The 27,911-nt window shown below is 37.1% G+C and overlaps 2 protein-coding genes across 2 annotated transcripts in view; both read right to left on the reverse strand.

Moving 5' to 3' along the window:
- Positions 1 to 27,911, reverse strand: part of SLC26A8 (solute carrier family 26 member 8) — a 150,783-nt gene that overhangs the window by 101,148 nt on the left and 21,724 nt on the right. The window contains exons 3-8 of the mRNA XM_044672528.1: positions 22,581 to 22,682; positions 17,148 to 17,264; positions 15,678 to 15,859; positions 4,769 to 4,933; positions 3,819 to 3,968; positions 1,874 to 1,956 (exon numbers count right to left, since the gene is read on the reverse strand). Of these exons, the coding sequence (XP_044528463.1) occupies positions 1,874 to 1,956; positions 3,819 to 3,968; positions 4,769 to 4,933; positions 15,678 to 15,859; positions 17,148 to 17,264; positions 22,581 to 22,682 (799 nt within the window). The remainder of the gene's footprint in view (positions 1 to 1,873; positions 1,957 to 3,818; positions 3,969 to 4,768; positions 4,934 to 15,677; positions 15,860 to 17,147; positions 17,265 to 22,580; positions 22,683 to 27,911) is intronic.
- On the reverse strand, positions 25,548 to 26,029 carry LOC123244205 (40S ribosomal protein S15a-like). Its single transcript, XM_044672529.1, has one exon. The coding sequence runs from the start codon at positions 25,990 to 25,992 to the stop codon at positions 25,600 to 25,602; it is 393 nt and encodes a 130-aa protein (XP_044528464.1). The 5' UTR covers positions 25,993 to 26,029; the 3' UTR covers positions 25,548 to 25,599.

Here is a 27,911-nt window from a genome sequence, read left to right on the forward strand (position 1 = left end):
GCGGGGGGGGGGGGGTTGAAGGGGAAAGGTGGAGCATGAATCATGTAACCATGTTAAAAATGAATATTAATAAATGTTAAAAAAAATGAGATAAATGTGGTCCTGATAACCAAACCAGAGGGATAAAGAAAAAGAGAACTATAGAACAATTATACTAATAAATATTGATACAAAAATTTTAAATAAAATATTAGCAACAATTCTATATCAAAGTATACAAAAATCATTTTTTGGATCTAAGTCAGGGATGCAATAGTGGTTCAACATTAAGAAAACAAGATAATTAATTATAAAGACAAAAAAAAACCCAAATAGTCATTCAAATGTATGAAAACATCTATCATGTTGCTTCCCAAGAGATCATCTAGTTCAACCCTCTCATTTTACAAATAAAGAAACCAATACTTTTAGAAGCTAAGTCAATTGTATAACATCACAAAGGATGATGGTACAAAACTGGGATTCAAACCCAGACATTCCTGAAACCACATCCAGTGCTCTTTCTATAGCATCACACAGTCTTCTCTCACATACAGGTTTGTGTGATATTCAAATTAAAATGCATGTTAAAATGTTTTAAAAACTAGAAAGTAGCAGTAGTCATTGTAGCAATCATAGGATTATCTTCTGTGCTTTCTTGTTTGATTCTTTCATTTAGATGTGCAGTCATGCAATCCTGTCCAATGATAGTTACTCAATATATGTGAAACTCCTTATGTTAATGATAAAATGATAATCCAATGTGTAGATAATTCAGACTTTGTTTCTGTTTTTCATTCACAATGTGCTTCTTTTGGAGTTCACTTTCAGAAGGACAACATTCAAGAAGAAGAAAGTGATACAGAGAGTCTGCTAATCCCTATCAATTCTAGGTAGAATTAGAGCATATATGAGTGTGTGGGTGTAATTTTGGAGGGAGTCAGGGGAATCAGGAGGCAGATATGAGGAGTGACAATATTCCAGGAATAAGATACAGCCAGTAAAGTCATGGAATTCAGAGATATGAAGTGCTATGTGGGAGGAAGAGTAAGAAGATCAGTGTTGTTGGAGTCGATTATGTGAAAAAGGAGACAAGCGTAAGAAATAAGATAGGATTGGAGCCAGTTGTGAAGGATTTTATAAACAAAACAGAGAACTTTAGATTTGTTCCTAAAGGTAAATAGAGCCACTAGAATTTATTGAGCAAGGGGCAATATGGTCAGATCTGAATTTAAAAATCATTTTAGCAGCTAAATGGGGAATGGACCGGCATGGAAAGAAATGTGAATTCTGTACCGTGGACGATGCGTTGTGAAGGAAAAAAGTTAACAATTACCTAACCCAGAACCTTTTCTTGTTCCAAAGTATTGGCACATCTAAGTTAATAGATTATTCTGTTCACAAGAAACAGAGATGCATATATTGCTAATGGAAGTAAAAATATAAGCTACATGAGAGTAGAGGTTGTTTCATTCTTTGTATCTATAGTTCTAGTTCTTTTTTTGCTAAACCCTTATCTTCTGTCTTGGAACTAATACGATGTATTGGTTCCAAAACAGAAGAGTAGTAAGGGCTAGGCAATGGGGGTTAAGTGATTTGTCCAGGGTCACATAGCTAGAAAGCGTGTATAGTTCTAGTTCTTAAATAGATACAAAACAAGTACTAAATAAATACTTCTTAATTGGTTGATATAAGCAATTTGGGTACAACTGTAACATACAGCCTCTCCCTACCTTTTTCTTCCAGGAGACTAAAAGTCCCAAAGTGAACCTAAGCTAATACTTCTAACTCTACTCTTGCCTGAAATTGCCACTGGAGACTATCAGAATAGTCTGAAATTGAGAAGGGATGGGTCAGTTGGATGAGCAATCTTGACAATAAAAAAATTACTCACCTGTAAGGAATCATTTCAACAATGTTTTTGCTGGTTTCAGTGTTCATGTGAATCTTGTTTGCAATGATGGTGAAGCAGACAATCTTCATTTAAGAAAAAAAAGTTAGAAATAATACTTTTAGTTCTGTCCTTTTCTAGACTATGAAAGCAGAGAACAGGGGCCTTCTAGTAGAATTGAACATGTGCAACATAAAGGACCAGTAGCAAGATACAGAGCCAACCACATAGAGCAAGAAACTTAATAGAAAATCAAAGACCCCATTCTGTCTTCCCTGTACTCTTCAGTTTTAGGGCTAGAATTAAGAGTCTACCTTTCTGGACTTGGCCTACCTATGTGATCAACAGGAACAATAATAGGCTTGATACTTTTTTCTCTTTCCAATCCCCAAACTCAGAGAACTGTAGTGACCTGAGAGAAAAGTTGATTCCAGTTCTTAGGGCTTATGAACTTCAAAGGCACTCTCACACGTGGTCTTAATACAAGTAAACTCTTTCATAGCTGCTGATACTATTAAGAGTCACAAGAATAATGAACTTTTTATAATCTAGAAAGTTCTGGGCCAACTGAATGAACAGTTTTTCATATTTACTTCTCTCTGGAAATATTAAAATCCTTTTTCAAACATGGAACAATAACACCTGCCAATCGCTATTAACTGGACCAATTATTTCAGCCTACTGAAATTCTACCTTTATTTCAAAACCCAGCTCATGCTTCCTCCATCAAGCCTTTGCCTATTTTCACAATTGGAGATGATCTTTTCCTTCTTAGATCTCCCAAATAATTCTGAGTGTATTTCCCATACTCTCTTTTACAAGTGCATCCTGAATTAAACAAAATCCTTGGCTCTGTAACTAGCAGGATGTGTCATGGAGCCCTCTGAAAACAAAATTAAAATATCTTTATAAGACAAAAGCAGTCTTTTCAAATATGATGAAAAGCATATATATGTTATTTAGAACAGTCCTTATATGACCATTGGAATAGTCTCTCATTTATCTTTGTATTTCCCCCACTGTCTAGCACAGTGGTCTGTACATAGTAGGCATGTAAATAAATATTTGCTGAACTGAATTGAATTCTTTATATTTGCCTCCACTGTACCCAAATGAATTGGAAAACTTAAAAGGATTTCTGAGCTCCTAAACATTTGGATCAGCCTTCATGGTGCTTTACATAAAATAAACAACATTGGAAGAATAGTAGGAGCAGCTAGGTGGCTCAGTGGATAGAGAGCAAGGCCTGGAGTATGGAGGACCGGGGTTCAAATGTGACCTCAGACATTTCCTAGCTATGTGACTCTGGGCAAGTCACTTAACCCCCATTACCTAGTCCTTACTGCTCTTCTGCCTTGAAAGCAGCACTTTGTATTGATTCTAAGATGGAAGGTAAGGGTTTAAAAAAAAAAAAAAACAAACTCCAAGCCTATCAGTATATTTGCCAAAAATCACACCTGGATCTCCCAAGGAGAGGGATTAAAAAATAGACGAAAAAAAAATGGTGCAGGCTTTGCTACTTGCTGGCAGTGAGATCTTAGGCAAGCTGTTTGATCTCTTACTGCTTCAATTGCCTCATCTATAAAAGTGATATTACTTTCTTATTTACTTTACAAGGTATTATAAAGATCAAATGAGGTAACAGGTGGGAAATTACCTGAATAAGTTAAAAGTACTATACTATAAAAAATTAGGCATTATTAAAAACAATATTTTTAAAGTGTATCACAGGGTGCATTTTCATGTTTCCTTTTTATCCTCCTTTGACCTTTTTTATTCTTTAATGAATTTTTATGCTCATTTCCCCAGAGATGTTCATCAATAGAGCAAACAGAAGTACAAGAAATCTAATGAGTAGGAGGCCAATGAGAAGGGTTATTGCCCAAGAATCTCTAGAAAGGAAATAAGTGCTCTCAGCCTAAACTAGCATCAAGTAATATGCACCTACCAGTAAGAATTCCATGGGAAATTCGATGGGATAGCGTTTGAAAGAGATCTTGATACATTTGTTGACTCTCAAAGCCACCATACAAATCAGAAAGAGCAGGATGCTGGTGGAATTGGCTCTTGGAAGAGCTATGCAGTAGTTAACTAGGTTCTGTAAAGAAACATAATCAGAGAGTTTAAATGGGGATAGAATAATCTTCTTTGTATTGTTTCCTAACTACACCAGCTGGAACCATAACAGTTCTTTAGATGTGACACTAGCAAAGAGAGAGAATACAAGCCTTCTGAAAGAACAATAAAGCATGTTAAGGACAAAAACAGTTATCCTTCTCAAATGAGAAAAGGGGCCCTTCTCTGTACTGGCTTTGCTTTTCTTATTCTGGTATAATTTAAAGAAAAGGACCGGGAATTTATTCATTCATTCATATTATCACTTCTTCTGATCCATATAACTGTCTAGCCTGACTCCTACACACTTCTAGCATTTATGAAAAGCTTAGTTCTTCCCTTTTTAAACTGCCAGAGGAAAATATGGCATAAATTTAAAATCAAATTTAAAACAATAATATTAGAAGTTTGGGCAGAGCCTCAAATATGTGTCTTGGTCTTGAGCAGATTATTCATTTAATTATGTTATATTATATAAGGAACATGGGGAAAAAACCTTAAAAGTCTTTTCTGATCTTAAGTTGCAATATGAGGCATGATGTGGTGAGAGACTGAACTAGAGAGAATAAATTCAAGAAGTAAATTGTTACTACTGCAATCATTTAACCCAAATCTAGAAGTTGAGACCTTTTGAGAGCAGAGAAAAAAAATTGATTGCATATTGTTTTATAGTTTGAGTCTTCTCAATTTTGGCTATTTCTACAAAGAAGTGTTCATAATCAGACTTTTCCCACTCTCCTCTGGAGAAGCAGGTATCTCTGAGCAGGGTTTGTAACTACTCACATAAAAGAAGGAGATAGCACCACAGTGGAAACGAACCATAATCCCAAAGATGAAGCACAGCTGGGACATCATGACATGAAGTGCAGTGGCTGCCAAGTAGGCATTAATTAAGGTATCAGGCAGGTACTTGGTGAAGAAATCCAATCTTAGCACTCCAATCAGCAGCTACAAGACATTGGGATTGAAAGAGGGAATGAAAGAGGGCTGAATGGCGATAATAGGAACTACAATACTAGATTGTGAAAAATCAATCCAATCAAAAATTCAGCACCAAATAATTCAGACCCTCTCCAAAAGATGGAGTTACTAATCCTAGAAGGTGCTTACAATATCCTTCCCAGGAGGAAAATGTTCTAATACTCCCAAGTTGTCACTCATTCCTAACTAATATTACTCAGAGCATCAGGCACAATTAGATAACTTTTTTTTCTTTTTAGAAAGGAATTTTGGAAATGGGGGAGAGAGAGGAACTGAGAGAAGAAGAGGGATGAGAGAGGAGAGGCAAAGGTAGGGAAGAGGCAGAGAGGGGTGGGGAAGAGACAGAGACAGAGAGATTAGCTTACAAGCTTGCTAAAATCACTCCCCTTGGGATTGTACTACATATAAAGCTAAATAGTTATGTCTTCCTTTTTCTCCAGTAACCTTAGCACAATTAGCCTTCTCACTCATATACCACAGAATAATACTTGTGGCTCATGTGACACTCTTCCATTCCTGATCCTCCACCTCACTATGAGGATACATGTAAGCCTAAGAATTCTGGAACAGCAGTGCACCTCACCAGCCCTGCTTCCTGCTCAAAAAGTTTTTTTGGCAACTATATTTCAATATACTTGGTTTCCTTTGCAATCTTATATACCATATTTTATGCATTTATAAAACATTATGTTGAGAAAGAATCATAGTGCAAGACACACAAAAATGTTCAAGAAAACCTGATCTAGAAAAACTTTCCCACTTTACAAATATGGAAACAGGGACCCAGAGAGTTTATATGGCTTGCCTATGATCATACAGATAGTAAGCAGGGGAGCTGGGCCATTGTCAAAGACCAAAACAGTATCAAGAACTATCAAAACAAGACATTTCAAAAAAAACAAAAAAAAACAAGACATTTCAACTCACAAGAAGGCCTTTCACATGAATTTTCCTGTGATTTTTCAAAGCACTGAGGCAGTAAAGTTATAATTGCCAGAATCATAATAATCCTCTTCTGCCTTTCTGAAGCCCCTTTCCCATGATAGTTCTTAGATGAAAACTTTCCTGTGAGGGCCCAGAGGTATAATTTCTGAACAAAGATTTTGCCTGAATTCAGAATGATCAAGTTCCTTTTAGGATTTTAGATTGATAACAAAAAGCTCCAAATAGCTACAATTGTAAAATTATAAGTTAAATGGGGGGGGGCCGCTGGGTAGCTCAGTGGATTGACCCCCATTGCCCACCCTTACCACTCTTCTACCTATGAGCCAATACACAGAAGTTAAGGGTTTAAAAAAAACAAAACAAACAAAAAAATAAGTTAAACAGAAATCTTGGGATAAAATGTCCTTAAAAGTTACACCAATGCTCAAATAACAGACTATGTAGGGATACATATAAGGATGGACCAGTGATTGCTTAAGAAAAAGGCCAAGGATGCTGACCCAGATCACTGCTGTTTTTATTAAGCAATGACCTGAATGAAGGTTGAATGATAGGATGTAGGGAAAGGTATGTCAGTATCTAAAAGGTTTCAGTTACCACAACTACAGAAGCTCTCAGAAAAAAACTTTCCTATCACATTAAATATGAACCTTCCATTTAGCACTGAAAGTCCTTTGTCAGTTGATTCCCTTGTATCTCTTCAATAGTATAATACACTATACATAGTAGGTGTTTTTATTAATTCCTAGTGCAACCTTCCTAGATGCTTTGCTTAGTGGTTTTGTTTCATTTTCCCCTTTTAGCTCAATTCCCTTATTTAATAGAGAAACTGAGTCCCAGAGAATTAACTTATCCTGTAGTGCAGTTTTAAAAAAATTGGCATTTACTTTGTGTTTGTCTCATCCTTCTTTTAATCAGATTACAATTCAGTCTTTGGCATTATGTCTTCTCATTTTGGAACATCTACCACAACATTACAGTACACTTTAAATGATTTTGCTCAATAAATCTTTGTGTAACCTGTGGTAAGAGCAACTTGAGTTTTTTTTAACATTTATTAATGTTTATCTTTTTGAAAAGTTAACATGGTTACATAACTCATGCTCTTACTTTCCCCTTCACCCCCCCAACTCCCCTCCCCCATGGCTGATGTGTATTTCCACTGGTGTTAACATGTGTCATTGATCAAAACCTATTTCCAAATTGTTGATAGTTGCATTGGGGTGGTAGTTTCATGTCTACATCTCCAATCATGTCCGCCTCAACCCATGTGTTCAAGAAGTTGTTTTTCTTCTGTGTTTCCACCCCTGCAGTTCTTCCTCTGAATGTGGGTAGCGTTCTTTTCCATGAGTCCCTCAGAACTGTCCTGGGTCATTGCATTGCTGCTAGTACAGAAGTCCATTACATTCTATTTTACCACAGTGTATTGGTCTCTGTGTACAATATTCTTCTGGCTCTGCTACTTTCACTCTGCATCAATTCCTGGAGGTCTTTCCAGTTCACATGGAATTCCTCCAATTTATTATTCCTTTGAGCACAATAGTATTCCATCACCAGCATATACCACAATTTGTTCAGCCATTCCCCAATTGAAGGGTATACTCTCATTTTCCAGGTTTTTGCCACCACAAAAAGCGTAGCTATAAATATTTTCATACAAGTCTGTTTATCTATGATCTCTTTGGGGTACAAACCCAACAATAGTATGGCTGGATCAAAGGGCAGGCATTCTTTTATGGCCCTTCAAGCACAGTTCCAAATTGCCAGCCAGTTTACTCTTGTAATTTCTTGAATCTTTGAGGATTGGAAAGAAAAAAGAAATCCAGGACTGGGGTGGGTTCTGGACATTTAACAAAAAATGCAATTGCTTGAGACTCTTATGTTACCTGGAAAGTTGGATATTTTAAAAAGATAATCCACAAAAGAAAACAGGAAGAGCTGGGACTCAGTTAAATGATGTCTTCTAACTTTGCTCTTCTCTGGGAACTGAGACCAAGCAACATTTGACAAAAGGTTTTTGGAAGCAATGAGCAATGAAGAGTTCAATAGAGGGAAGATGAGTTTTTAAACCCAGCCTAGCAATGACCCCTTTGCTCCAAATTCTAATCATGGCCCTTGCACTTTCAGTTTCTCTTCAGTAAATATATTCTAGTTCTTATTTAAGTAGTCATGGCTGTTGTGCTAAGGATGAGAAAAAGAGCAAGACCACGAAGAATGGGGACAAACACAAAACCAGTTGTAAACAATGATGAACATTAGAGGTATCCTTAAGACAGAAATCCGAATAGGCATCAAAAGAGTAAGATGGTTGGAGAGACACGCCAGGTAGGTCCCATTCACAAATGTGTAGAGCTTAACATGGCTTAGGACTGAGGGCTACTCATACCTGCTCATACATGTGCAGTTACTTAACTTGTAGCACGAGGCTAGGAGCACCACCTGGTGCCTTGCCTAGATATAGCAACTTGAGTAGCTGTTCCTGCTGAGACTCCTACTGAAAAACAAAGCACTCTCCCTATGTGTCATCTATTATTTTACACCTAATTAACTGAAGATGTTCCCAAGGTATGAACTTGGCATCTGTTTATATAATAATATATCATTTAGAACATAGCTAGAGAGCTGCATGGAAGAAATAGATCTGCTTCTCAGAAGAGAGGGTCCAGGAATGCTGCCAGAGTAGTTCCTAAGTTCATTGGGAGGACCTGTAGGTTGATGGGCCCTCAGATGAGGAAACCAGATGTAACAAATCAAATATCTTTGAAGTTTTTTCCAGTTTTTTCTTCTTCTTTTTGTAATAATATTTTTTCTCCAATTACATGTACAAAACCTTTTTAACATTGATCCTTTAAAATTCTGAGTTTGAAATTCTCTCCTTCCTTCCAGGCCCCACTCCCTGAGAGAGCAAGGAATCTACAGATTATACATGTACGATTATGCAAAACACATGTCCATATTAGTCATGTTGTGGAAGAAGACATATTAAAAATAAAACCCATGAAGAAAATAAAGTGAAAATTGGTGTGCATCAATTTGTGTTGAGAATGCAGTGCTTTCCCTGGAGGTAGGCAGGACCTTCTTTCCCCCCCACCCCCCATATTATTCATGTTATGAAAGAAAACAGATCAAAAAAAGAAATAAGAAAAAAAGTTAGTTTTTTTTTAATGTATGTTCTGATATGCATTCAGATTCTATTGGTTCTTAATCTGGAGGTGACTGGCATTTTTCATCATAATTCCTTTGTTCTAGATCACTGTATTGCTGAAAATAGCTAAGTCATTTACAATTGATCATTGTACAGCATTGCTGTTACTGTGTACAGTGTTCTCCTTTTGCCCTATACTTCAGCAAATCAGTATCTTCTGACTACTTCCTCTCCAATCTGTGCCCCTTCTTAAGAATTCTTCCCTACTGCTTGTCAGATCCAGGAAGGGAGATGGGGAGAGGGGAGAACATGAATCATGTAACCATGGGAAAATATTCTAAATTTAAAAAAGGAAAAAAAATAATTCTTCCCTTATCCTCTCCCCTTGCCCTCCTAGTTCTGAATCAACTCGCCCTTCTAAGGTTCCCTTCCTTATCTCTTTCCCCTTACCTCCAACCAGGGCCATCCTGCAGTTCTGCCACTGCAAACACACAGGTCCAGTTCCTGTGGTCTCCAGCTGTCTCTAAGCACCAGCTCACTTACCTACAGGAATGGCAGTCAGGGACTCCAATCTTGTGGGGGTGACCACAGGGCCTTCATTCCTCATCAGCCATACTCACCAGTGTGCATTCCTTCCTCACTGCTTCTGAAGCCATAGCTGGGGATGGAGCAGCATCTGGTCAGTGTTCCTGGGCCCCCAAAATCCTTCTCTGGTCAGCTACCAATATCTAAACTGTGAGTGGGTGGGGATCTCCAGGGCTGAAGCTATAGCCCACACAGTGGCTCCCAGGGTTCGTGGTGTCTGCCACTGGGATTCAGGCTTTCACATCAAACAGACAAAGTGAGGGTGCCTAACCTGTACCTAGGGCTTGCTGCTTATTGGTTCTGGGGTATTTGCTCTGGATCATTTGCATTTCAAGCCTCAATCAGGTGAGACAGTGGGCTGGCAGGTCAGAGATTTTCCTCTTATGTTGTCCTTGATGGCTCTTTCCTCCAGACTCATCTATTTCTCCATTTTTAGCATTGATTCTATAACATTTTTTATTGTTTGTGGGGGTTTGGAGAGTAAAGTTGTCTCACATCCTGCTCTGCCACTTTCCCACAGTAGTCTGCTACTCATTATTTCTTATAGATCATAGCATTCCATCATAATTATGTGCCGCAATTTGTTCAGCCATTCCCCAATTGATGGACATCCCCTTATTTTCCAATTCTTTGCCACCACAAAAAGAGCTGATATAAATATTTTTAACAGATATGTGTTTTCTTCTTGTTTTTTATTACTTTGGGATATAGACCTCCTAATGATATTGCTAGATCAAAGGATATGCATGGTTTTATAGCCCTTTGGGCATAGTTTCAAACTACTCTTCATAATGGTTGGATCTATTCACAACTGTCCCCAAAACATACTAAGGTCTCAATTGTCCCATACCCCATCCAATATTTGTTATTTCTTTTCTGTCATAATAGCCAAATGGATAGGTATGAGGTGAAATCTCAGAATTATTTTAGTTTTCATTTCTCTTATAGTGATTTAGAACCTTTTTTCCTGACTATAGATAGCTTTGATTACTTCATCTGAAAATCCCTATTCTTATCCATTAACCATTCATCAATTAGGGAATGGTTTGTATTCTTATACACTTGATTAATTTCTTTATGGATCTGAGAAATGAGGTCCCCATCAGAGAATTCAATTATAATTTTTTTCGCAGTTATGATTACTGTGCATTTCCTTCCATCCTATTTCCCCCTTGATTATTATGCTTCTGTCTTTTCATCCTGTCTATCCTCAAAAGTGTTTTGCTTCTGGCCACTGCCTTCCCCAATTGGCCCTCTCTTCTATCAGTCTCCCCCGTCCCTTCTCTTATCCCCTCCCTCTCCTACTTTCCCACAAGCCGAGATAAATTTCTATACTAGTCTAAGCATGTATGTCATTTCCTCTGAACCAATTGTAATAAGATTCAAGCATTCTTCTCCCTAAACTTCCCAATCTTCTTCACTGTAAAAGCTCTTTTGCACCATTCTACCTCTTCCTTCACCCTTCTCCCAGAGCATTCTTCTTTCTTATTCCTTTTCTTTTTTTTTAAGATATCCCATCATATTCAACATACACCTGTGCCCTCTTTCTGTGTATACTGCTTCAAAATGCTCTAATAATGATAAAGTTCTTAGGAGTTACAAGTATCATTCTCCCATGTAGGAATGTAAACAATTTAACCTTAATGAATCCCCTATGATTTCTCTTTCCTGTTTACCTTTTTGTGCTTTTCCTGAGTCTTGTATTTGAGAATCAAATTTTCTATTTAAGCTCTGGACTTTTTATCAGAAATGCTTGAAAGTTCTGTGTTTCATTGAGTATCCATTTTTCCTCTGAAGGATTTTACTCATTTTTGCTTGGTATATGATGATAATTCTTGGTTGTAATCCTAGCACTTCTGTCCATATTATATATACATATATATGCATATATATATACATATATATATATATATCATATCATATGCCCTCTGATCCTTTAATGTAGAAGTTGATAAATTTTGTGTAATTCTGGTGGTGGCTCCATAATTGTTTCTTTTTAGCTGTTTATGTTATTTTCTTGTTGACCTGAGAGCTCTGGAATTTCACTATAACACTTCTTGAATCTCTTTTAGGAAGTTATGGGTGGAATATTTCAATTTCTATTTTATTCCTTTGTTCATGAGTATCAGGTCAGTTTTCCTCTATAATTTCTTTTTTTTAAAACCCTTACCTTCCATCTTGGAGTCAATACTGTGTATTGGCTCCAAGGCAGAAGAGTGGTAAGGGCAGGCAATGGGGGTCAAGAGATTTGCCCAGGGTCACACAGCTGGGAAGTGTCTGAGGCCAGATTTGAACCTAGAAACCTAGTCTCCACCAAGCTACCCAGCTGCCCCCTCCTCTATAATTTCTTTAAAAATGGGTAGCCATATTAATTCTTAAGTAAAGGAAAATGATAAATGTTGGGGGGGATGTGGCAACTAATGCATTGCTGTTGGAATTGTGAATTGGTCCAAAGATTCTGGAGGGCAATTTGGAATTATGTCCAAAAGGTTATCAAACAATTCATACCCTTTGATCCACTACCAGTCTGTATCCCAAAGAGATTTTTAAAAATGGGAAAGGACCTGATTGCACAAAAATATTTTTACTGCTCTTTTTGTGGTGGTAAAGAATTAGAAACTAAAGGGATAGTCTTCAATTGGGGAATTGATAAACAAATTGTGGTGTATGATGGTGATGGAATTTCATTGTGCTATAAGGAATGATGAACAGGATAATTTCAGAAAGAGCTGGAAAGACCTACATGAAATGATGCAGAGTGAAATAAGCAGAACCAGGAAAACATTGTACACAATAACAGCAATATTATGGAAAGATCAAATGTGATAGACTTAGCTATTCTCAGTAATACAATGATGTAGAACAATTCTGAGGGACTTATGAAAAAGAATGGTATCCACCTCCAGATAAAGAACTGTTGGAGGGGGCAGCTGGGTAGCTCAGTGGAGTGAGAGTCAGGCCTAGAGACAGGAGGTCCTAGGTTCAAACCCGGCCTCAGCCACTTCCCAGCTGTGTGACCCTGGGCAAGTCACTTGACCCCCATTGTCCACCCTTACCAATCTTCCACCTATGAGACAATACACCGAAGTACAAGGGTTTAAAAAAATTAAAAAAAAAAAAAAGAACTGTTGGAGTAGGATTGCAGATGAAAGCATTTGTTTATTTCGGTATATGTTTGGGGGTTTTGGTCTTATAAGATTATTTACTTACAAAAATGAATAATATGGAAATGTGTTTTGAATATTAATACATGTATAACCCAACCCAGATTGAATTGCTTGCCAACTCTGGATGGATGAGGAAGGGGAAAGAAGGGAAAACTTATGTGGAAATTTGTTATTAAATGTAATTTGTAATAAATAAAATAAAAAAATAAAAGTCTTGAGCAAAAGAAAAAAAAACTTCAATTATCTCCCCTTGGTCTATTTTCCAGGGTCAGTTATTTTTCCAATGATGTATTTCAGATTTCTTCTATTTCTTCATTCTTTGATTTTGTTTGTTTCTTGATGTCCCATGGAGTCATTATCTTCTACTTTCCCAATTCTAATTTTTATTATTTTCTTTAGTGAGCTTTTGTGTTTCCTTTCCCACTTAGACAAGTCTGCTTTTCAAAGAGTTCTTCTTCTTGGTGAATTTTTGTAATTCTTTTACCATTTAGCCTATTCTGTTTTTTAAGGTATTGTTTTATTCATGGTTTTTTGAGATCCCTTTACCAAGCTGTTGACTCTTCATTATTTTCTTGCATCATTCTCATTTTTCCCCAAAATTTTCTTCTATGTCTCTGATTTCTTAAATGCTTTTTTGAGTTCCTCAGGAATTCACATTTTTCTTTGAGGCACTGGATGTAGCAGGTTGACTTTGTTTCCTTCTTCTCACTTTGCTTTTTTATTTTCCCTGTCATCAAAATAACTTTCTATGGTCAGTTTCTTTTTATTGTTGTTTGCTCATTTTACCAGTCTCTTTCTTGATGTTTAGCATTAAAAATGGTTAAAGTTGGGCTCTGCTCTTGGTTGGAGGGGGCACTGTCTCAAACTTCAGATTTTTTGTGTAGCAGCTTTCAGAGGAAGTTCTGGAGGTCTGAAAATGTTTAGTTCTTCCAAGGTGGTATGATCTAAAAAGAGGTATGTTTACTAGTCTCCTGACTTTTGCTCTGGTCTGTGAGGGACAAGTATTCTTTTCTTCCCTGAAACTGTGATCAGCTTCCCTGCTCCCCTGCCACATATACTAGTGTTCCTCCTCACACTGTGACTGAGAGCCAGCATGCAATCTGGATGTGTGTATGGGCAATGCAACATTGTCTTGTCCCCAGCACCAGCAAAAGGACCCCTGTAATCTCCTTTGAACCAGCTGTCAGATCACCTCACTATCACTGGGTTAAGAGCTCTGGAAGATGCTGCTGTGGATCCAGTTGTCCCTAAGGCCTGTGCTGGCTTGCAGAGGTGAGGCTTATCATGACAACCGTACTTAACTTTTACCTCCCCCCCCCCCCCCCCGTGACAGACCTTTCCTCTTGACCTTAAGTTGTCTTGCACAGGAAAATTGTTTCTCCTTGTCCTTTTGTGGGTTCTGCCATGCTATTTTGAGACATGTTTTAAAGTTATTTAGAGGGTAATTTGGGGGAGCTCAAGTGAGCCTCTGCCTTTTCACTACCATCTCAGCTTCAGCTTGAAAATTGGTGTTAATGTCTTTCAAATGAGGATTTGTCACAACAAAGGGGAAAAAAACCGAACTCTTTAAACTTCAGAAGACCTAGCCATAGGCAACTAGATGGCATGGTACATATATTGCTGGGGCTGGAATCTGGAAAAACTGAGTTCAAATGCATTCTCATACACTTGTTACTTGTGTACCCTGGGCAAGTCACTTAACCCTATTTGCCTCAGTTTCCTTATTTGTAAAATGAGTCAGAAAAGGAGATGGCAAACAGAGAAGCATCAGACATGACTGCCTTAAAGGACTGAACAACAACAATAAAAATATAATGTATCTTCCCATTCAAATGAAGTATTGTTCCTCTTCATTACTGTGAGGTAAAGCAAAGTGTCTTTGCCAGGGACCGAATAATGAATAGATCCTCAAGGACTGCCTCTCTGTCTTCTTTTCTAATATTTATATGTTCCCCTCATTGACTATAAAACACTGAAAAAGGATGGGACTGAGATGAGACAACTATACAAATCATCCTAAATTTTAGGATGAATACTTTCTATGGAGGATGTTATCCTTTCTCTATGCTTATTTATCCTTGTTTGGACAATAGTCCTACAACCAATTCAACCAACTCTTTTCATTCAGTCTCCCAGTAATCTATCCTGCCAGAATAATTTTCATTATGTAGAGCTAGTCACAAAACTGCTGTTCAAAATCTTGAAATGGCTTCCAACTGACAACTAAAATTCAAACTTCTTAATTTCCTATTAAAATCTCTTCATAAATGGCAATATCTACATTTCCAATTTTAGCTTATCTGCATCCTTCTACTTGCCCTATATTCTAGTCAAAATATGATATTGACTGACCTCTACAAATATCTTACCCTGCATTATATGCCTATGATCATATAATTCCTTATGCCTGGAATGCCCTTCTCTACCTTCAACCCAACCTTTAAGGGCCATCTTAAATGCCACCTCCTTCATGACATCTTCAATAATCACTTTTTCCACAAGACCTATATGGCACATAACATCACATGTGTTTAGGTTTGTGTATGCCATTTTCCCTCTTCAAATATGTGCTCCAGGGAGTCAAGGAATCATATCTTATCTCAACTTTGTATCAACCTCCTTCCATCCTCTAATTCCTAGCAGAGTGATCCATACACAGTAGGTACTTTAATGATGTTTGCTGAATTGGAAACAACTTATCCATAGAACTCAGAGAGCCCAGGAATCTTAAGTCTCCTCAGGAAAAAATCACTGGAATTTCAGAAAACATTGCACACTACATACATAAAAGGAGTAACTACAGGGAAAGGATGGTCTTAATTTCTTGGATTCTCCTTGAGGAGGTCTAGGGAACACAGAACATAAATACCTGGATAAGCCCAGTCAGAAAGGTTACAGCTTGCATGAGAGCAAGGGCCCTCTCATAATCCACAGAGTAGGCTGGATCTTCAAAGTCACCCCTGACAAAGGTTCCCATCAGGAGGTGGCCAGAATTGAATAGTATTCTTTTTAGGACATTCACTGTCAATGCACTCACAAGGAAGAAGTTTCCTGTGAGATAAACAGAAGGGTTAGGCTAGAAGGTGAATTTGCCCCATTCTCTGTAGACACAGGCAAACTAAGAAGCACTAAAAATAGGCAGAATAAATAACCCATGCCTATAACCTGACAAAGTTCTTTTGGTTAGTGGGCAGGTTTTAATTCCATGATTGGGAGTAAGAAGTAGAAAAGGTGAAGAAAAAGTGTTGTTTTCACATGTACTATAGCTGTCTACCAGGAGTCATATTCTGGTGACATAATAAACCCAATGGTGTATATGTGTGTAGATAGATAGACAGACAGATAGACAGGTGAGAGAGACAGAAAGAGAGAGAGAGAGAGAGAGAGAGAGAGAGAGAGAGAGAGAGAGAGAGAGAGAGAGAGAGAGAGAGAGAGAGAAGGAGGGAGGGAAATGGAGAGAGGGACAGAGAGAGGGAGGGAAAAAGAGGAGGGAGAAGAAGTGGGAAAGAGGAAGGGAGGGAAAGAGAAAGAGAGAGAGAGAGAGACACACACACACACACACACACAGACAGGGACAGACACAAAGAGAGACAGAGAGACAGAGACAGGGAGGCAGAGAGAGAATATCAGTCATCTTCTTTGGGAAGATAATCTGAATACAAAGCAAATTACATTAGCCTTGTGACTCTGGCCAATATAAACTAGTAAGACTAAATTAATAAATTGAAATATCTGTTCGCATGACTGATAATTTATGTGTTTCATGAGGGCAAATCAAATTCTACTTCCTCTCCTCCCCCATTTAAAAACCCCCAGCAATTCTTTTAGCCATATAGCCAAGTGAAACAACTGAGAAAATTTAAAACTTCCCTCTAAAGGTGTATATTAAGAAACTGGAGTCAAAATTTCATAGCAGAAGTAAATATACACATATAATCTATACAAGAAATGTATTCTTTTTGCTTTTTTCCCCTCCTTTGTGGTTACATGATGTTCCTTTTTCAGTCATTCCATTTTTAAAAAAACCTTATCTTCCATCTTAGAACAAATATTGCGTATTGGTTCTAAGGCAGAAGAGTGGTAAGGGCTAGGCAATGGGGGTTAAGGGACTTGCCCAGGGTCACACAGGTAGGAAGTGTCTGAGGCCAGATTTGAACCTAGGAGCTCCCGTCTCTAGGCCTGGCTCTCAATCCACTGAGCCACCCAGCTGCCCCCTAATCATTCCATTTTTAAGGAGACAATTATAAGGAAGAAGTTCTTCCAAAGGCTTCTTTAGCTATATGTACCTGACTGGGTCAGTAACGTCATAAAATTCCTTTTCCCCTGTCACTAAGCTCACCTATAGAAATATGATGAGATGTTCCAAAAATGATATAGATCAATGAGCAACAAAAAGAAGCATAGGAAATATTGAGGGGTGGGATCAGCATCCTTATTAGCACAGCAAGTATCAAACCTGAAAGGTACAAATGCAATAGTTTAAGTGACAAAATGTAGCTGATATTTTAAAAGCAGCTTTATGTGAAACTATGTACAATATTCCAAAATGATAATGACGCATGTGCAAAGCCTAGTGACTGTGTGTTTGTGAGTACAGGTCCTCCATGAAACCTAAAACCATTTTAACAATTGTCATTTTTATTAACCCCTTGGTTGCTGGCCCCTTCTATCACCCTGGCACATTCTTTCATAGTTGATATAAATCCCTACTTTGGAATACTCTTCCCTAAAAAGTGCTATCTCAGTGTGTTCAGTAGGAGCATGAGTATGGGAACATAACCTTGAGTACTGTATAATTTTCGGAAAATCCAAGACTTAAGGCAGTTCCATCCTATGGGAGAACCGGGCTATCCTTGGCACTATGCCTTCTTTTTTCTGATTCTATATAATATCTGGCCTGGCCAAAATGACTAACCTTGTGAGTAAGCCATCCCCCCCTCCCAACAAAACCTGTTTACTACCAAGCTGGCATGAGCTTTCTTCAGGATCACAGAAACACCTCATTAGGGTAAGACTTTGTCTCAGGATAGTCTGTCACCCTACAATTGGCAGAATCTGGGTAGGATTGCCTGTGGCAATACAATTGGCACAGTTGGCAGGATATTAAAGAAAAATACTTGGGAAGAGGGGCCTCTTCTAAGGGCAGTCTTGAGTTAGTTACCCGATACCTAGGGTAGGGATGGCCAGCATGCCAGATGCCTAGCATGAATACCTAGACCCTTGAAAACTGAGTGGCTTGTGTTTTGACAGGTTTGCAACAAGCAGGATTGGCTTTTTGTGCTGCTTAAAGCACAAAACCTAACTTAAGCAAACATGAGACTTTCAGTGCTATTATTATTATAATACAACAAAGAACAGGATACTCTCCAGGTAAAAGACAGGGGTGGAGGGATGGGTAGACATGTATTTTTTTGTTTGTTTGTTTGTTAAGACAGAGGATGGAATAACAAAAAGGAGTTTTGTCTCTTTCTGCCTTTGTCTCTGTCTCTCTCTCCTGACTGTTGCCACACCATAGACATGCAGGAGAAAGGCAGAGAAAGAAAAACTCAGTGATGTGAAGATAATTTGGGGTATGAATGGTAAAGTATGTGTCATATCAGAATATGCAAGAAACAAAACTGGTTCAGTTTTGAAGGGCTTTAAAGCTAAATCTAAAAAGAAAAGTTTCATGGTTAAATGAGTTTAACACAGACATCTTGCGTTGGGAAAAGCTGCTGCTTTTTGCCTGTCTTCATGTCTATTTGGAGTACTATTTATGTTAAATGTGATGAATTACTCAAAAAAATCCCTTCAGGTACTTCTTTGGAGAAACTTTTTGATTCTTCACGGAGAGCCCTGAGGAGAAGGCTTCTAACTTTGTGTTCAACGGTTTGGAGAATTTTCATTCTCTAAGGAGATTCACTTGGTTATTTCAGGAAAAGATTTTCTTTCTTTAAAGAGAAACCCCAGGGGATATGTCAGAGGATAAGGTAACTAATTTTTTAGGCTGTGTTTATTTGTGTCTGTATGTCTGACACATTGGCCTTTGGAGACATTCAGCAAGGACCAAACTCAGAACAGCAAAATGCCTGAGAGTTTTGCTTATTATCAGGCAAGGAAGAGTAAATATTCAAAAAGCCTCAAAATCTTATGGTTGTCAGTCTGTTTTTCTGTGGTCTTGTTTGTATGTCTCTCAGAGACTATGTGCAAAGAGCTTAAAAGAAAAAAATCTTTGCTGAAAAATCTATCTCTGTGTCTTATTAACTAACTTTTCCTGGGAAAAGGACTATGAACTCCTCTGAGAAGCTTGATAAGCTTCCGAAAAAGATTCTTCCTTTCCCTTTATATTCCTGAACTACATAAAGGTTTAGAGAGAGTGTAAAGGGAGAGATAAGAAGTAAAGGAAACTTTTCCCTGCAGTCACATGTTTTCATATCATAAACTAATTAGAAACTGAGTTTGGGACTAAAATATAAATTCTCTAAGTAAGTCCCTAAGTTGTGGTTTAAATATATATTTTTTTATAAATGCTGAAATATTTCATGAAATGTTGGTTCTTTAGAATTTTTTTTTCAGGGGAACTAAGAGCATTTCTCACTCAGGAAAATCATCTCAACTGATTATATAGTCTAGGGGAGGCAGTAAGTTATATGAGACTCCCACCCATTTTTGTAATAGATTATGTTCGATTTTAATTTTAAGAACTGTTTTACTTCTTCCTTACAAAACAGAAGTTTATTTAAGGGAGCAGGAAGAACAAGCCCAGTCCACCTGAGAATTTGCAGATTGGCAAGCTGTGATAGCTTGGAAAGTTCTTCTGGATAGGTTCATAACTAAGTGATGAGTCTCAGAAAGAACTGGAAAAATTATGAGGAAAAAATTTAAAAACTAATTTATTGTGTGGGAAAAGGTTTAAGAAAAGACTCTATAAAACTTCCTTGTTTGTAAATTTATATGGATTGCTTAAGACTGTTTAGAAAAGGCCATATATCTTATCCCTAGAAAAGAGCTTGTTAGGGTTATGGAATTCCTTTTTTTTTTTAATTTAAAATTTTTTTAAAATATTTTTCCATATTTACATGATTTATTTTCATTTCCTCCCCCCTCCCCAAGTCAACAAGCAATTCCACTGGGTTGTATAAGTTTTATCATTTGATACCTATTTCCACATTATTCATTTTTACCATAAAGCAATATTTTAAAGCCAAAATCCCAAATCATATATAAAGTTATGGAATTCCTAATCAATTAATTGACTGAGAAAATAACTTTATCTAGCCCAAGGCTGTGATCAGTGAAACTTGCTATTTGAGGTAAAAAATTTTGGGGACTAGATATAATCTATTACTCTAAATTACTCTAAATTCAGGTGTGAATGTCTAAAGTCAATAATCCACCACTCGAGAGAAATGCCACAAGATATTCAGAGGGAGTGTGGTCCCAAATTGGTAGAAGTAGCATATCTGGGGAAAAGCTAATGGAAACTTTGGCACAGTTAAAGGTAGGGTCATCCTGGCTAAATTTCCCCATTGTGTTCCTTTTGAACAGGAATGTTTCCCACCTGGTTTATGCTGTCTGGCAATGAAATGGAATTTTGCAACATTGATTGGCTATTGCAAAGACTTAACTGTGACTCTTACCCAAAATGAAATAGAGCTAAAGATGCTTTATTCTTATATATTATATGTTAAGTTACTCTGTGCTCCTAAGCTTGGGCCAAGGGGATTGGCTTGATACCGTTTTAATCATGCCCCTGATTTTTTTCCTTTTCGAGCAAATATTCTGTATTAGGGCAGGAAAATAGTGTAAGTTTGTAATTGCAATACTAAAGCTGCAAGTTTTTTAAGATTTTACTGTTTTCAATCTGTATGTATAGTCATTCTATATTCTTTTTTTTTTTTTTTACCCTTGTACTTAGGTGTATTGTCACATAGGTGGAAGATTGGTAAGGGTGGACAATGGGGGTCAAGTGACTTGCCCAGGGTCACACAGCTGGGAAGTGGCTGAGGCCGGGTTTGAACCTAGGACCTCCTGTCTCTAGGCCTGGCTCTCACTCCACTGAGCTACCCAGCTGCCTGTCATTCTATATTCTAAACAAATAAGTAAACTAGTACTTGTGCTTATCATCTGCCTGCTAATATTTACATAATTATGTATAAGAACAAGTTCCTGAAGTACCTCATTGTTTCAGAATGACATGAGAATAATTGGACAAAGATAAAAAAGCTTGTGAAACAAAGATATGAATCTATTAATAGCAACTTGAAGTCAGAAATATTTTCTGCTTTCTTTTAAGAGGTAAAATTTCAGTGTAATCATGTATCTTAATGGAGAATAACATTTGTTCAATATTCCATTTTAATATAATTAACAATGAATATGTCTTATTACAAACAACTCATCTGTTATACATTGTTCCCTGTATACAATTAGGAATTAACTAGTGTATCTATATATCCCATCCCAGATCTTTTGTTGTAACTAAAATAAAGTCAGTCTCTTTTAAGTAAATTCATTTGTGCAACTACTGAACCTAAGGATAGAAAGCATCTACTCACAAAATATTATAATCTATGTTTTCATATATAGGATTAGATCCTTAATCAGATCTAATTCTCCTAAGGGAATTTGAATTGAGTAGGAAATTTTAAAGAAGCAACAAGATTAGAAAATCAGATATCAAAAAAAATTATTCTAATGGGATAGGTAAAAATTTAAATTCCATGAGGTTTCAAGTGAATTATGGGTTGATACTCTTCTTAAAGCTCTATTCTTTTAAACCCTTACCTTCAGTCTTAGAATAAATATTAAGTATTGGTTCCAAGACAGTAGAGCAGTAAGGGATAGACAATTGGGATTAAGTGACTTGCCTAGGGTCAGATGCCTAGGAAGTGTCTGAGGTCAGTTTGAATCCAAGACCTCCCATCTCTAGGCCAGGCTCTCAATCCACTGAGCCACCCAGCTGAACCAGTGACTGAAGAAATAAAATCTGAGAGGCTGTACCAACTTCTATTGAGATCTATTTTGTGTATTTTAACACAAGTTAACACAAGTTTAAGACAAGTTAACACAGTTTAACACAAGAAAAATCTAAGGATCTCTGCAAGTAGTTTGGAATCAAGGGAACAAATATATTCAAGAGAAGAAGTTTCCCTGAGAATGAGACTCATTCCAAAATGTCCAAGAGAAAATGTTTCCAGAGACTAAACAACTACACAGAACATCTGAGGTCCAAGATTCAAGTGTGTTGATTAAATGGATAATGGGAGTGGGCTACTAAAATACAAGGAGACTTAATGTTAGTTAATGCTGATGGTTACCATTATATTACTTTGGCTTTCTGTTTCACTATCTATATACTGAGTTCTTTAAGTTATCTTGATATCATGTGACCTTCCCCTCTAAAATAGAGTTCATCAATTTTAGATATTCTTCTACTATGACTTATCGATCTTATTGCTCTTAATTGAGCAGTCAGGGGAAATTGTGACAAGTCTCCAATTGACAAAAAGGGGAAATTGAGAAAACCAAATGATCTTGATTCCATTTTGCCATTGATGTTATTCTGTATCACCCTCAGTGTGTTGTAATATTGCCCAAGCTGTGTTTGTCTCCAAACTTAGGTCAGAAAACTTATCCAGTCTACAATGAGTTAAGCTCAGAAATTCAGTTGTCCCACTAATTACCAAATGCCACTGATTCTTTCTTCACCTCCTTTGGGGTAGAGCTGAAGAAAATTGTAACAATGTGATAATTCTCTTATTGGTCATATTGTTTTCCTACTTGTGCTTACATTGCTGTTGTGAATTGTGCCTCCAATGAACATTGTTGAGATTTTTTGTTCCCTCCACAATAGAGCCACTTGTTATTAACACATGGCAACCTGTGGAAGATACTGTTGGAAAGGATGTATGAATAGGTCACAAGGGGTGGAGTGTATGGTGGGAACAAGAGTGTGAAAACATGACCTTAAGTATCATGGTTAATGTAAACAAATAAACAAAAAAGCAGCTCTATTCCATAGGGAAACTTAAACATGACCCTGTCTTGTCCCTGGCATTGTGCCTTCTTTGTCCTCTTTTTATATAATATCTGGCCTGGACTAATAGTGATATGGGAATGTATTCTGCTGCCACCCAGGAAAAATGGCTTTGTGTAAGTCTCCCCCGTCCTCCAATAAAATCTCTTTACTACCAAACTGGCATGGGTCCCCTTTTCTTCAGTATCACAGTAATTTCTCATTATAGTGGCACTCTGCTACTGACAGAATCTGGGTAGGATTACCTGCAGTGATACACAGTGTAAATTACATGTGGTCAGCAGACATCAAATAGGCACATAACTCTATTACCATAGGATTATAGAAAATTTTTTGACCTAGTCTAATTTAGGAAATTCAGTTTGTTCTTTGTCAGAACCAACACTTCATGAGTACCCTGAGTTCTGAAGAACAGAGTCTACAATTTGACCTCTTGACAAAATCCTAAATTCAACAGAATGATGGCAGTGACAAGTCACAAAGATGCTGGCCTCCTCAATACCTTCCCCAAAGCAGTATTAGAAATGTTCCACAAAAGGAGCAAGCTATCAGAAAAGCTAAAAAGAAAAATCTTAAATTACTAAAATAATTTTTAAAAGAAACACAAAGAATTCTAACAAAATGGGAAAAAAATGAATTAAATGAATACTCAAAAACTCAATATGTCTATGATCTCATCAATGTAGATATTACAACCAATTGTGCAGATTGCAACTTATTCATGCCTTCTCGTTCTAGGTTATTTTTGTCTATGTCCTTTCAGAATTCCTTCACAGAGAATCCATGCAATATGATCAGAGGCTTCCTTTAGGTCTTTTAACATTTTATGGGCACCAATGTGTTAAAATACACTCCACGGGCATCTGTAATTTGGTTGTTCACTTCCATTTTTGCTAACTGATCAGACAATATCCTTTTCTAACCTTAGGTTTTCTAAATGATTTCTTATGCAAAAATTATAACTGGTAATATGCTACAGCTTTCTCACAACAGCCATGTACTGTACATCCGTTATCATACTATGGTTTACCTATGAATTTGAACCATCAGAGATTGTATGGTATTCCATAATTTGCAACTATATAGCAACTTTTAGAAAAATGTTGATATTAAAATCACCAATGTTGAGAAGCATTTTGGGTTTACTGAAAATAGTACATTATTTCCCATGTGTAATTTATTCTACCTTCTTCTTACTCAATTCTTGGTCCAATTCATTATGCACTGTTGGGCCACTCCAAGATCAACATACTAAGAATAGTTCAATGGACTGAATCCATATGTATTGTCATACTAAGAATGCAACAGGCATTCTTCTTCCAATTGTATTTTCCTTTAAAAATTGTTAGTCCAATCTCTTTTTGCTCATCCAAAATTCATCTCACCTAGACATATCACTGTTAAGTTCCAAGATTATAATGACAAGATGTTCTTACAAGCAGCCAAGAAACTTCACATATGAAAAAACATCAATCTGAATTTCACAACATTTTTTTTCACAAAACCAAGAAATAACAGGAGCTGAAATATAATATACCAAAAATTAAGAGGTATAGCACTCCACCCCCAAATTAGCTTCCCAATAAAGTAAAATATTCTATTTAAAAGACAAAAAGATGAACATTTTAAAATCAAGGTACCTGAGAAAAGTCATGAAAAGGATTAACCTCAGAGAACCTTTTGACTTGAAAAACCAACAAAATTAGAATTTGGGCCAGATTTAGATTAATTGTAGCAATTACAAATTAAAAAAAAAAAGAAGAAAAAGAGTAGGAGGATGAAAGTGTATGGAGAGGTCAGAGGGATGCAATACAAATGTGAAGCTTTTATCTTAAACGAGGATGAGGAGAAAGTGCCAAAACTTTGGTAAAACATATCTAATTATGTAACTATAGGACCTTAATCTTTTAATCAATATATAATTTTCAGCTGGAATTAACCAAGCACTGTTTCAATGAGGTGGGAGAGAGGAATGAAATAAGTTACACTGTTTCAGTTAACTACAAAATAACATATTTGGACTTGAGGGGGAAGGCAAAGATTAAAGAGATGAATGAATTAATTGTGGCAATTAAAATTTTTTTTAAACAAAAAAGAGTAGGAAGATGAAGGTATAAGTCAAAGGAATGCAAAACAAATGTAAAGCTTTAATCTTAAACAGGGATGAGGAGAAAGTGCCAAGATTTTGATAAAACACATCTAATTGTATAGGACCTTTGCTTGGTGTTAGAAAAAAACCAACAAAACACCAGTATCACAAAATATGACAGCCTATGGATTTTCCATAGCTATAGTCATGATTGGTAAAATAAGACAAAACTTATATTTAACTGCTTTTGTATAATTATACTTTTAATGCTGTTTTATCTGAGGGAGATATTAGAAATTCAAACCTCTGAGGACAATTAGTTAGCTTCCCATTATATTATATCCATATTTTTGTTCCCTGAATTCCTCTTTCTATATGTCTGTTCATCAGGTTGTTTGAAGACAGATTATGAGTCTGATGAGTGAGCTAAGTTTTATGTACTGAATAAAATAACTAAAACTAAAAGGACCCTTAGAGGGAACTGAACCTAAAATAAGACTGTCTTTTCATCTTTGTGGTCTACCCAGTGTTGCTTGCTTAGCTAATAAGTACTAAAGCTGAGATTTGAACCCAAGTTCTTTTCCTCTACATCCAATATTCTTTCTACTCCATCAGGACTGACTCCTTATTTCTTTTTTTTTTTTTTGTCCATTGGAGCATTTTATTTATGTATGTTTTACACCCTTAGAAAAAGAATCCCAGGATTTTTCCTCCTGTGTGTTTTCGTCTTGCTTCCTCATGGTCCATGATGCCAGCTGAGGTTGTAAGCACAATGAACTCAAACTGACGGGATGGTAGCAGATTATTCTGCCACTTTTCCAGATCTTTCAATTGAACATCAAATCTGGGGCTGATTACACTACACTTGTTTAATCTGCCTGTGAGGTTCACAACAATTTTTCCTGCTCTGTGATCATCAATGATCTCAAATTCGCCAATATAACCGTGCTTCATCATCACAGTTAAGAACCGGACAATTACTTTAGAGCACGGCCTAATAAGAACCTGGCGTTTTCCTCGCTTCTCAGCATTGTTGATGCTTTTGAGAGCATCTGCCAGGACATTCATGCGCACCATGGTGGCGGCGCTGCAAGATGGCGGAAAGAGGACGAGATGGGTGAACGCCTGACTCCTTATTTCTTATGTTAAAAGGTCAGAGATTGTTTCCAAATTAGGAAATATAGCAAATTATGACAAATCACTATACCAGCCCCCTTTTCTTAACTTTTTTTTTTGTTCCACTGCTTATTGCTTTAGTTCTCAGTTCTATGATCCTAGATTCCATTGGTGCCCTACTCTCTGACCAACTAAACATTGACCTATGGTCAAGAAGTCCTGAATTCAAATCCTGCCTCTGATACTTATTAGTTGTGTGACTCTGGACAAGTCATTTAACCTCTCTCTGCCTTAGGCTCACCATCTGTAAAATGGGTATAATAATAGCATACCTAACTCCCAGGTTTGTCATGAGGATCAAATGAAATAACACTTTTAAAAGCACTCTACAGACCTTAAAGTGCTATATAAATGCTAGCTATTAAAATTCTTAATATTGTTATTATAAAAATGTGTCTCTAGCTCTGCTATGTTATATGTGTCATGGCGTTTTCAAAAGGTCACTCTCCTTAGTACAGGTCCTCTCCCTGGGAAGAGGCACATGTACAAGAAGGTTGGCTCTTTTGCTTCCCCTCATCTTTGAGGGAACTGAAAGACAAAGTTCTTCTTGGAAAATGTAAGCTTTTTGAGAACAGGGTACCTGGCATGGATTGATTAGTGACTAACTAATGAACTAGCTGGTTGAATATAGAAATTGTGCAGGTTCTGCTAATATGGGAGATATCCATCTATGGTCTGTGAACCATCACAAACAAAGATAATAGGCTTGGTCCATGGAGTAGGGCCTGAGGTAAGCAGCACATCCAAGGAAATCTCCTACAGAATTATTTTTATGAGAGGAGGCCTGAAGAGGAAATCCTGAACCATGGCCAGAACTGTTAAGGGAGTGACAGGTGCCTGATGAAGAAAAACATAAAACATTCACTACAGAGCCTTAGGGGACCTGCCTTAGATATCCTACCCACCTTAAAATCAGAATTGCTCTCTGTTACTGTGAATGTTTCCCAGCTCTGCATAGTGATCTGAAGCACAAAGAACACACAGGATATTTAAATTAAATTCCTCTCTCTGAGGCAGAGAAGGCCTCTTGCTTTGGACATTGGCTGGAGAGACTACCGAAGAAAACAGTGATCAAAGGTACAATAACTGGGGAGCACCTGCATCACAGTGAGCTAAACCAAGTGCTCAGGTGACTTTAAATAATCAACCATCTCCAAACTGTTTTGATTGTGTACCTTTATGATTAAAATGTTTTCGAGCATGTAACTTCTACATATTTACTTATTGGTAAATTACATATGTGTGTTACTATGATAATAATTATATATATTATAAAATTTATACAAAAATATAAATGTTTAAAGGATGAACTAAAGGAAAAGTATATGATGTTAGAGCCAATAAGGATCTATTAGATTACTGAGTATGACATGGTCAGATTAAAGGAAAACCACTCTGGCAGCTGTGTGAAGGGAAGACTGGGCGGAGAGAAACTTAAGGCAGGGAGATTAGTTAGGAGACTTTTGTAATAGTCCAGAAGAGAGCGATGGAGGCCTAATCTAGGATGGGAGCTATGTAAGTAAAGAGAAGGATTAAGTATGTAGGATAAATACAAGAAGTAGCACGGATAACACTAAGGTTGCCCAACTTAAGTGACTGAAAAGATGGTGTATCTTGTTTAATCTTGATTAAAATAGGGAAATTTGGAAGATGAGTAGGTTTGGAGAGAAAAACAGTGTAAGGAGATCTACAAGGCAGATTATAATTCATTATACCTGCCTATCCAGATGACTTTCTCTGTCCCATCAAAAACAAAAAAGAGGCTCAAATTCACTGATCATTCCCCCAGAACACAGAGCCAACTGAGGGGTACCTTTTGC

Source organism: Gracilinanus agilis, chromosome 4 (assembly GCF_016433145.1).
Source record: "Gracilinanus agilis isolate LMUSP501 chromosome 4, AgileGrace, whole genome shotgun sequence".
Lineage (NCBI taxonomy): Eukaryota > Metazoa > Chordata > Mammalia > Didelphimorphia > Didelphidae > Gracilinanus > Gracilinanus agilis.

What these genes read in the sequence shown, in the direction of transcription:
- LOC123244205 (XM_044672529.1), bottom strand. Translation starts at nt 25,992, where the DNA reads ATGGTGCGCATGAATGTCCTGGCAGATGCTCTCAAAAGCATCAACAAT.